General features: G+C 38.5%; 1 protein-coding gene across 2 annotated transcripts in view; it reads left to right on the top strand.

Annotated features, from left to right (window-relative positions):
* Window positions 1–1,339: 1,339 nt before the first annotated feature.
* mypn.L (myopalladin L homeolog) overlaps window positions 1,340–11,495 on the top strand; it is an 82,550-nt gene continuing 72,394 nt past the window's right edge. The window contains exons 1-2 of one of the 2 annotated variants that reach the window (XM_018225342.2): window positions 1,340–1,434; window positions 8,191–8,228. In XM_018225342.2, the coding sequence (XP_018080831.1) occupies window positions 1,432–1,434; window positions 8,191–8,228 (41 nt within the window). In that variant the 5' untranslated portion in view covers window positions 1,340–1,431. The remainder of the gene's footprint in view (window positions 1,435–8,190; window positions 8,229–11,495) is intronic. The other variant, XM_018225343.2, reaches the window with a different exon arrangement.

Below are 11,495 nucleotides of genomic sequence, written 5' to 3'. Positions count from 1 at the left end.
TAGTGAATGCGCCTTTAATTGAATCATTTTCAAACTGGCACAAGGAGTAGAGAGCAACTTTCCCTGGATTGCAGTGCTTGTTAAAGGGGACCTCTCACCCTAAGAAAACATTCGAAATCCTATTTTATCATGTTAGTCAAGCAAAATAAACATGACTTGCAGTATTCTATATAAATTATTTAAATCTTGTTCCCTTCAGTCTGGGAATTCACAACCGTAGCGAGCAGGCAGGTGCAATTTTGTAAACAGTGTTAATAAGACAATATTTGCATTATCCAAAATCTTGTTTATGTGCCAGAATGGGGGACCTGATGCCCATGTCTATAAAATTATAGACTATAAAATTAGATGGTAAGGAAGGAGGGGGAATATGAGAAGTACAGTGGCATCTAGGAAGTGCAGAATTGAAAGTGAAAGTAATTGCCTGCCAAGCCTCTATGCCTAAGCATAGAGATGGGGCAGTCAATAAATGATTGACAGCTTAGATGTTTAAATGCATTTATAATAGGCATGGATGTTCAGTTTAAAAAGGACTTATATTATAAAGATTTTTATGTCTGGGTGTCAGGTCCCCTTTAAGTTCTCACTTGCAGCCCATGGCAGGCTAGGTAAGTACTGGTTCTGATCTACTTACCATGATTTATCGGTTTCTGAAATAATTTTAGTACATTTTAGTTTTATGTAAATAGATTTGGCAAAATATATTCTATAGCGCACACCAAAGAAATAAGGAAATGCACTGAAAAAATTCATTCTTTCAATGCATATCTTGTGGTAACTGCAGACAGAATTCTAAATTAATTGTTAAAAAGCAGTGAAGTAACTATAGAGGAAGCTTTCTCTATAGCATTAAAATCCATCCTCCCTGCCGCTCTTCTCCGTTAAATTGACACGCTTGCGAGGCTTGGAGAGTGGTCAGCAGAGTAAGAGAGGTAATGCATACTGGGCCCCTCCAATTTTTTTTTCGGTGGGGGGCTTGTTTGCCCACTTAGAAAAAGTATTATTTTTCATTGAATACAGATGCACACTTATAAAAATGTTTCAAATTATCCTTTGATTTGTTATTTGATCCAGTGATACATGAATCCTCCAAAGGAAGAAAAAGAAAACAAAATGGTAGATAATAAAACAGAGAGACAGAGACATAGCAAGATAAATAGGTACCATTTTTTGTACATTTGTCTACATTAGTCTGACCCCCATTAGACAGACTGCGTAAACACCAGCAAGCTACAAGTGGTGTGAACTCTTCACTTCTTGGCAGGGCATAATGTTTTTTTCCATAGCAGGATGAGGAGGGTACCTATAATTAGCATTCTAAAAAGCAAAAAAAAGAAAGCAGCCATTGCTGTCCTGACAGAGGCAGGCACGAGACCAAGGACCATGTAGGACAGAGGAAGTGCAGAGGCTGGATGTCTGTCTAAATGCTGGATGGTAAGACACTGCATTTATTCCCTCTTTCTGTTGTTTGTCTTACTATACACAGGGGAATGTGAAGCGAGCAATCTGCCAGCAATAACAATAACAATATATGGATGTAGATATGTTTTTAAAATCTCTTGTAGAAAACAAGAATTGATTTACAATGATACGTTCAGCTCCCTATGGCTGGAATCCTAAACCAGTAGTTCAGGTGCTGTAAGATATGTGTAAAGCTGGAGTAAGCACCCTACCAAGTTTAATTCTTATTCAGCCAGGCAGATTAATGGCTACGCATTGTCTTTTACACTGTATACAGGTATAGGACCTACTATTCAGATCGCTTTGGAGCTGGGGTTTTCAGGATATGGGGGTCTTTCCGTAATTTGGACCTCCATACTTATAAGTCTACTAAAAATTAATTTAAACGTTAATTAAACCCAATAGGATTGTTTTGTCACCATAAATCATTAGTTATATCTTAGTTGGGATCAAGTACAAAGTACTGTAATTACATTAAAAAATAAAATATTTTTAAAAAAAATGTGAATTATTTGTTTAAAACGGAGTCTATGGGAGATGGCCCTCCTGGAATGTAGAGGATAACTTGTTTCTGGATAACTGATCCCATAGCTGTACCTCCAAAATTAATTTAAATTGTAGAAGAAAAGTTGCACTAGAATTAGTTTTAACTTTTTTTGTGTCATGTGTTTGTTTATAGAAGGATTGCTGATTTTTACTAAGAAATATTAAGAAATATTATAGCAACAAATCAGCAATAAACTTTTTTCCGCCAAATGCAGGTTGAACACTAAAAGCAAACATCAGATAGGTTACTGCCCAGCTGCATATTTGCCCACTGTTTATATATGACCCCCATATGATCAAATACAGTTAATTTTCATGAATCTAAGTACAAACAGAAGTACAGAGCAAAAACAAATGTACATTTCTTTAAAACAAATATTCTGATATTATTATTCTGATATTATTGGGTAATGCCTCCAATTCAACAGTGCCAAAGATGTTTCTGCATAATGGGGGGATGTACAATGGTGCCAATAGCAGGATAGTGTTTTTAGGTCATAGATGTTATCGAAGTGCACAGCCTTTATTATTGAGAAATGTTGTACATTTCCCCTGTGTAATTCCCATGGGAGCAGACAGAGCAGGAAGCGATCATGATTTAACATCAAGTTAAATCACCTCAGCTATGAAACTGAATTTAGCAGCAAGTATACGGTGACAAGCTTGGGGAAATTTTTTTACCATACCTATGAGCCACCCTCCTAAACTCCCCATCCTAGACATGGGCCCGCTACTGGCCCTGAGATAACTTGCTTCTTCCAATTCCAATTAACGTCATCAGTTCATGTTCCAAGAACAATGAACCTGGTTTTTTATACAGAGGCATTTTATTGCCAATAGATTAGCTGCAATAGTGCAAGCTAGAATGCTATATATATTCTGTAGAACGTTTTACCATACCTGAGTAAAAAGATCAGAAAAGGATAGCAGCTGCAGTATTAGCTTGGTGTGACATCACTTCCTGCCTAAGTATCTCCCTGCTAGCTTATAGCTCTGGGCTCAGATTACAGCAGAGAAGGGGGGGGGGGAGAGGAGCAAACTGAGCATACTCACGACCGGGGCAAGGAGGTTTAAGATGAAAACAGGAAGTCTGATACAGAAGCCCATGTGTACACAATAGAAGGAAAGAAATGCTGTGTTTCTTTTGACAGAGGACTCAGAACAGCACTACTTTGAGGGTTTACTGGTATATTTAGGTGGACCTTTCTGATAAGGCTTACTTAGTTTTAACTTTCTTCTCCTTTAAGAGAGCACTTCAGCACCATATCCTTAAAGGGGATGTAAAGGCAAAAAATAAAATCCCATTTTTACTTTCTTTAATGAAAAGAAAACCTCCAATATACTTTTATTAAAACATGTGTACCCTTTTTATAAGAAACCTGACTGTATGCAGTGAAATTCACCCTTCATTTTGTCTGACAGCTGCAGTTAGGAAACTTCAGACAGTCCTTAACTGCTGTGCAGGGAAACAATGATACTTTCAAATGACAGGGGGGAGCCCCCCCCAACTACTTCCCAGAACTCAGCAGCTTTCTTTGTTTCCCTGTAACAACTGTGTAGATTTGTATCCATAGACCCAGTGCAGTCTGTATATTCTGATTATTAATCAGTCTTGCTGCATCGGCTTCTGTCAGATATTATTTGACTTGTGCTGTTTTGATCATTTATGAAGATCCCTAAGCTTAACTTTCCAACTGAAGCCCAGACCACACTGAGCATGTGCGTAGTCTTGGTATTGCAAAGATGTTTAACAAAGTTACAAGATGACAGCCCCCTGCGCCAAAGCATAAATCATTTGTTTAATTGGGCTTCTGGTGCAGTAAGTTCATGTTTATATTTAGTATACAAAATACAGCATTTCTAACATTATTCTATTTTAGACTTTAGTTGCCCCTTAAATTCTGTCTAGCAAAAAGAAGCCCCTATCCCTACCCCTGCATATACAAGCAAGACTGATTGCAGATCACTAAGACAAAGACTAAAGGCCCCCATACACAGGCTGATAAAAGCTGCCGACAGACCGAGTCGGCAGTTTATTGGCCCGTGTGTGGGGCCATCCGACAGGCTTCCCGATCCATATCTGGCCAAAAGTCGGGCAGATCTAGATTGGGCAGGTAAAAAAATCCCATCGGATCGCGGCCGCATCTGTGTGTATATGCGGCCCCACGATCCGACCGCCAGTATCGGATCCATTATGATCGATTGTTGGGCCCTACGGCCCACGATCGAATCAGCCCGATATCGATCACTTCAATGTGGGCATAAGGGGGAGAGATCCGCTCGTTTGGCGACATTGCCAAACGAGGAGATCTCTACGTCTATGGCCACCTTTAGACTTTTGGATGATGTAACTCTGGTCATCGCCAAACGAGCGGATCTCTACGTCTATGGCCACCTTTAGACTTTTGGATGATGTAACTCTGGTCAGATGAAGCAAAAATAGAGTTGTTTGGCCATAGTTATCACTGCTGTGTATGGAGAAGAAAGATGATGCTTTTGATCCGAAGAATATTATCCCAACTATGAAGCATGGGGGTGCATCATGCTGTGTGAGTTGTGGGCTGGTGCACTTCAGGAATTAGATATCACCATGAGGAAGGAGCATGCCCGGACTGGCAATCTGTGAGTTCTGGCAAATGCCACAGGGGCTGCTATAAGGTCCCATAGAAAGTCAGTATTTAGTGGGCTGGTGGGGGCTGTTTGGCCCTCTATGTGGGCAGATTGGGCCTCTGTGTACCTGAAATGCCAGGGCCTATTTTAATTCTCAGTCTGGACCTGGGAAGGTTATGTAGACATTCTGAAGCAACACTTCAAGACATCAGCCAGAAACTTAAAGCTTTGTGATATCTTTTTGTGATAACTTCCAGCATGACAACAGTTTAAAGACAACAAAGTGAAAGTATTGGAGTGGCCATCACAAACCTAGACCTGGATCCCATATAAAATGTGTGGACTTGGACTGAACTAAAAAAAATAGTAGCCCCACAGATCAGTAACAGTCAGGAGGAATGGGCACAAATTCCAGTAACATAAATGTGAGAACCTTGTGTAAAACTAGTCATGTTAACGCAATACCACTAAATACTAACAGAGGCAATGTATTGTAATATGCAAATATGTAATCTTATAGGCAAACTTTAGGACTCAACTGGCGGTGCTATTATCATCTTTCAAATGAAAATGTTCTTTGTCAAATCACAAATTTATGAAAATGCGACCAATTGCAATATAATTATCCTTTGATAATTAAAGAGAGTTAAAGGCTTGATTATAAATGTAAATGTGTCATATTATCACAAAATATCATATTTCAGGCTTCAGAGGCTTCTCAGAATATGGTCCCATGGCAATTACGCTGGTTATTCTATCCCAAGAACCAGCATTCCACTGTATAAAATAATTAATGCTTCATTTCTTCCCTGATGTCAAGGCATGTACTGCATGATCTCTTTATGAATCACTGAGGTATTTATACTCACATTCAACTCCGTGATAACCAAAGCATTTCCTATCCATGTCTGACGTTTTCCTTACAGTTATACTCTGTATCTGGGTCTAGGGTAACAAAATAAGAATGTGCAGCTGTTCTATATGTCTCAAGGTTTGATCTGGCTTCAGCGTGGGGAGTTTAATGAAATCTTGTATTAAAAAAATGTAACTTGATTTAACTGGAATCAGGTCCTGGATTAACAAAAAAATGCTTCTTGGACAAGAAATAGCACCTCGTTTTTCAAAGCTGTACTTCTAAGTAATTTAGTAAATAGTCCACCTACAAAACATAAACTGGGGTTACATTTATTTGGTGCCATGTAACCTGACTGTATGTTTATATAGTGTGGAATGAAATTGCAGTACCTGAGCCCAAGGAAGCAAACTTGGTGAGAACATATAGGGGCACATTTACTAAGCTAGAGTGAAGGATTCGAAATTTGGCTACTTCGACCATCGAATTGGCTACTTCGACTTTCAACTTCGACTTCGAATCGAATGGTTCCAACTAAAAATCGTTCAACTAATCAACCATTCAATAGTCAAAGTACTGTCTCTTTAAAAAAAACTTCAACTACCTACTTCGCCATCTAAAACCTACCAAGCACCAATGTTAGACTATGGGGACCTTCCCCATAAACTTTCTAATTAATTTCTGATCGAAGGAAAATCGTTTGATCGATGGATTAAAATCCTTCGAATCGTTCGATCGAATGATTTTTCCTTCGATCTAAGTAAATGCAGTAAATCCTTCGAGCTTGATATTCCCCCTTCTCTTACTCTGGGGGAAATTTACTAAAGGGCGAATTCACCAGCGTGATGTCATTCTGCCACTTCGCCAATTTACTAAGGGTCCCTGGCGTAAATTCGCTAGCAAAGGAGATATCCTCTAGCGCTACTTCGCACTCTAACGCCAGGCGAATTTTCGCACTGGCGAATGGACGTAACTATTCACTAATTCACTAAGATTTTCCTGAACGTTACCTCTTGGGTGAGAGTTTACTTTGCCAGCTCAGACCAGGCCAAGTGCAATAGAGTAGATAGGACTTGGTCCAAAAAAAGTTGAAAATGGCTGGCGTTTTTTCTTTTTTAAAGGGTGATAGGCTGAAAAAGATTTTTTTTACATTTGCTAACATATGGCACCTAAACTATACAGTGGGAACATGTGTAGGGCAATATAACAACTCTATTTTATTTTATTAAGGTTCCCTGGCCTTGTGTAGGGTAATGTATTTGCTGCAACATATACGTCCATTGTACTTTAACTGCACGTGGTATGCAAATTAGCCAACGCTAGCGTAACTTCAAACTGCTGATCATATTATCGCTAGCGCAACTTTGCAAGCGTTCGGTACCCTGTGCACAACTTCGGATCATCGTGAATTAGCGTTGTCCAGGTGAATTTACGCCTGGCGAAGTGTTGCGATGTGCGCAAAGCCATCGCTGGCGGCAAGTAAATTTGCCCCTTTGAGTGCTAACACCACAGCACAACATGCTTTGATAAATGTGCCATTTTAATAAATAACTTTTTGAATTGTCCTGTATGTTTTTTTGCATAAGAGCGCATAGCACAGAGGGACGTTGGAATGTTGCAAGTGAATCAGAGTTCCCTTGCACAAAGCATCAGCTCCTTGCTCCAACCTGGGGTGGCAAGCATTTCTCCCACCACTGAAGCGGTGATTGGGTTGGCTCAATAAGGAGCCTGTACTATACATATATAAATATATACATATCATTGCATATATTTTTCATTTGCTTTTAGAGAATTATAGCGAATACACTTTCTCTAAATGGCTCCAACTCCTGCTGTTCATATATATATATATATATTACTGGAAACTCATGTACTCATTTGCTTGAAGGATGTTACATAGTTACATAGTTAAATTGGGTTGAAAAAAGACAAAGTCCATCAAGTTCAACCCCTCCAATGAAAACCCAGCATCCATACACACACCCCTCCCTACTTTTACATAAATTCTGTATACCCATACCTATACTAACTATAGAGCTTAGTATCACAATAGCCTTTGAAATTATGTCTGTCCAAAAAATCATCCAAGCCATTTTTAAAGGCATTAACTGAATCAGCCATCACAACATCACGCGGCAGTGCATTCCACAACCTCACTGTCCTGACTGTGAAGAACCCCCTACGTTGCTTCAAATGAAAGTTCTTTTCTTCTAGTCTAAAGGGGTGGCCTCTGGTACGGTGATCCACTTTATGGGTAAAAAGGTCCCCTGCTATTTGTCTATAATGTCCTCTAATGTCCCCTCGCAAGTGCCTTTTTTCCAGAGAAAACGACCCCAACCTCAGTCTACCCTCATAATTTAAGTCTTCCATCCCTCTAACCAATTTAGTTGCATGTCTCTGCACTCTCTTCAGCTCATTTATATCCCTGTTCTATGCACAAAATAAGCTGTGTTCTTGTAGTTTCCCATCTGTTTATGGGAAATAGGCCAAAAAAAGCCAAAAAATAAAGCGATTGCCTGTTATAATAGTTATCATTCTGCATAACGGGTGCTCGGATTGGTGCTGTCAGTAGAACTGTATCTGAAAGTGCCAGAAATAGGAAATGCTCTAAAACAAAAGCAAATCAAGTTTAGATGCTATAGCTCTGACTCCTGAAATAGATTGTCTTGGTATTTCATTTAAAATTCAGTCTCGAATAATATCTGTTTTTTTTTATTTAGGGTCAGGAAATTTCTGAACACACAGAAGCTAGCAATGAGTGAGTTGTCTTTTCAGATTTGCTGATTAATAAATTCCCACTATGGCCTTATAACACATTTCCCCATCAACTGCAAATATTTATATTAATACATTAATGTTCTGCTGCACTTGTGTGTGTTTTTTATTAAATAATTTTATTTTTCATATTATTTTCAACAATTATTTTTTTTTATATTACCGAGAAACCAGCATAAAATAAATCAAATGAAAACAGCAACAACTAACGCTTATTACAACACTCTGGCATATCTTTGCATTGTGCATTAAAGTGACTCCCTCAGTCAGGGGAAAATCTGTGCATTTTGTACTGGGATGGTATAGCAATGTGCCCCTTTTCTGCCCTGATGTAAAAGATGTTCCCCGTGACCTACAAGGATGTTGTCTCTTTGTGCTTGGAACTCCACCCAGAATTTGGACAATGAAAGAAGCTCCAATTCTAAGCAACTTTCCAATATACATTCATTGAAAATGTTCAGTTGTTTCAATAGGGATGTTCACGGTTGAAGCCCGGCCTTCATGGGCCCCCGCCAGCACAGACCTGCTCCCCCGGCTGACCAGCTGTCGTCCTGTGGCAGTTGCTAATTGCATGTATGGGTGTAAAGTTGTAAGCTCTTGTGAATAGGGCTCTGTGATCCTATGTTTACTCTGTAAACCCCTGTTTGTTATAAATGAATGTAAAGCACTGCATAATTGCTGGTACTATATAAATATATTATGATGGTAAAGTACCTTTTATGAATAGCACTAATGTACTCTTGAGTTTTGTTTCAAACCTAGCTCTTTATACCTAAGTTAGTGCTTGTAAAATTAGGAAATTTGAGTGTAGAAAGAGACCACCCACTAGTATAGCAGTAGACAAAGTGTTTTATAAAATTAAAAAAGTCTTTACTAGGACTTATGCAAACCTAACGCGTTTTGTGCCTGAAGTGGACACGAAACATGTTAGTCTTGCATATGTCCTAATAAAGACTTTTTTCATTTAAAAAAACACTTTGGCTACTGCTTTACTAGTGGGTGGTCTCTTCCTACACTAACATTTTCTACATATTGCAAAAATGATTGGAAAACCCTTGGACTGGGGTTTACCTTGGAAAGAGACTTTTCTAGTTTATTTTTCTTTCTTTTTTTATTCTTTATTGTTTATTTTTTATTTATGACTTTTGTCAAGAAACTGAACTACACACCATTATCAATGCGGCTCAGTCTTTTATTCATTCATGCTGAAAGCATAAAAAGCATTTTTCTAAAAGCATTTTTCATAAAGGGGTTGTTCACCTTTAGTATTATGCAGAGAGCTATATTCTGAGACAATTTGCCATTGGTTTTTATTTTTTATTATTGTGGGTTTTGAGTTTTTTTTTAGCTTTTTAAAAGCTCTCGAGATTGTTGTTTAAGCAATCTGGTTTCTAGGGTCCAAATTACCCATGCAACCATGCAGTGATTTAAATAAGAGACTAAAATATGAATAAGAGATGGTCTGAATAGAAAGATGAAGTAATAAAATGTAGCAATAACAATACATTTGTAGCTTTACAGAGCATTTGTTTTCAGATGATGTCAGTGACCCCCATTTGAAAGCTTGAATGAATCAGAAAATAACCCAAATAATTACTATAAACTATATATAATTACTAACATAAGTGTAAAAAATAAATTATAAAAAATTGAAATGTTGCTTAGAATTGGCCATTCTATAATATATTAAAAGGTAACTTAATTTTAAACCACCTCTTTAAAGGGATACTGTCATGGGAAAACAAGTTTTTTTCAAAACGCATCAGTTAATAGTGCTGCTCCAGCAGAATTTTGCACTGAAATCCATTTTTCAAAAGAGCAAACAGATTTTCTTATATTCAATTTTGAAATCTGACAAGGGGCTAGACATATTGACAGTTTCCCAGTTGCCACCAGTCATGTGACTTGTGGTCTGAAAAACTTCAGTCACTCTTTACTGCTGTACTGCAAGTTGGAGGAATATCACCCCCCAGCAGCCTAACAAAAGACCAATGGGAAGGTAACCAGATAGCAGCTCCCTAACACAAGATAACATCTCCCTGGTAGATCTAAGAACAGCACTCAATAGTAAAAGCCAAGTCCCACTGAGACTCCTTCAGTTACATTAAGTAAGAGAGATAACAGCCTGCCAGAAAGTAGTTCCATCCTAAAGTGCAGGCACAAGTCACATGACTGGTGGCAGCTGGGAAACTGACAATACGTATAGCCCCATGTCAGATTTCAAAATTGAATATAAAAAGTCTGTTTGCTCTTTTGAGAATCGGATTTCAGTGCAGAATTCTGCTGGAGCAGCACTATTAACTGTTCGTTTTGGAAAAAACATGTTTTCCCATGACAGTATCCCTTTAAGGGCAGTGGCGGACAGGGAGATTTGTCACCCGCGATTATTTATGAGCAACTACGGGTGCCAAATCTCCATTTGAAGTAATTGAATTTGCTGGTGTTATGACCAACATGTCGCTAAATCGCCCGAAGTTTCCTCCAGAGGAAATGGAGAGGCATTTTTGGGAGATTTGTTGGCCGTAGGAGACAAATCTCCCTGTCGGCCACTGCCCTTAACAACCCTGTGTCTGCCTTTCTGCTTGATCACAATGTTATATACTCAACACAAACTTACACAAGAACCCTCTATATCACATAATGCCCCTTAGACTGTTGGTTCTGTAAATCTCTCACTTTTTATTTCACTGCAGTTCATTGCTCTCTTCTCATTCTGAGAGGCTGATTCAATGGGAAGATTATTTGCTGGATGGATGCTGTTTTGGGTGTACCCAAGAGGGAAGGTTTATGTAGTCCACTTATTTTGTAGATTATATGTTCTATTTTATTGCAGAAACAAAGATAGGCATTTTGAAATGAATTGTGACTCTCTTAGGAAGTGTGCTTGGAAGGAGCTTGTTAACACAGTAATACAATCTCATGGTGCTGAGAAGTTGAAATAGGATCTTAGTAAGGTACAGAAATAGCACAACAAAGGGAGAAAGAATCAGTGAGTGCCTATACCACAACAGCGAACTAAGGGGCAGATTTATTATAGATCTATCTGAGGAAGACAGAAGGATTCACACCAGTTCAATCTATTTTCACGAACTTGGTTGACTCCAAGGGAAAGTGTTAATAAATTGACTTGCTTATCAAAGCATTTGTCAAAATGTGTTCAATTGTTTGATAAGCCTAAAACATTCATTTTAAATGGGTGTTAATGCTCAGCAGTGGTGCTATGTACTAACACCTATCCACATTGTTAATT

Source organism: Xenopus laevis, chromosome 7L, assembly GCF_017654675.1.
Source record: "Xenopus laevis strain J_2021 chromosome 7L, Xenopus_laevis_v10.1, whole genome shotgun sequence".
NCBI classification, from domain to species: Eukaryota; Metazoa; Chordata; class Amphibia; order Anura; family Pipidae; genus Xenopus; species Xenopus laevis.
This window is presented reverse-complemented; position numbering and strand designations above follow the sequence as displayed.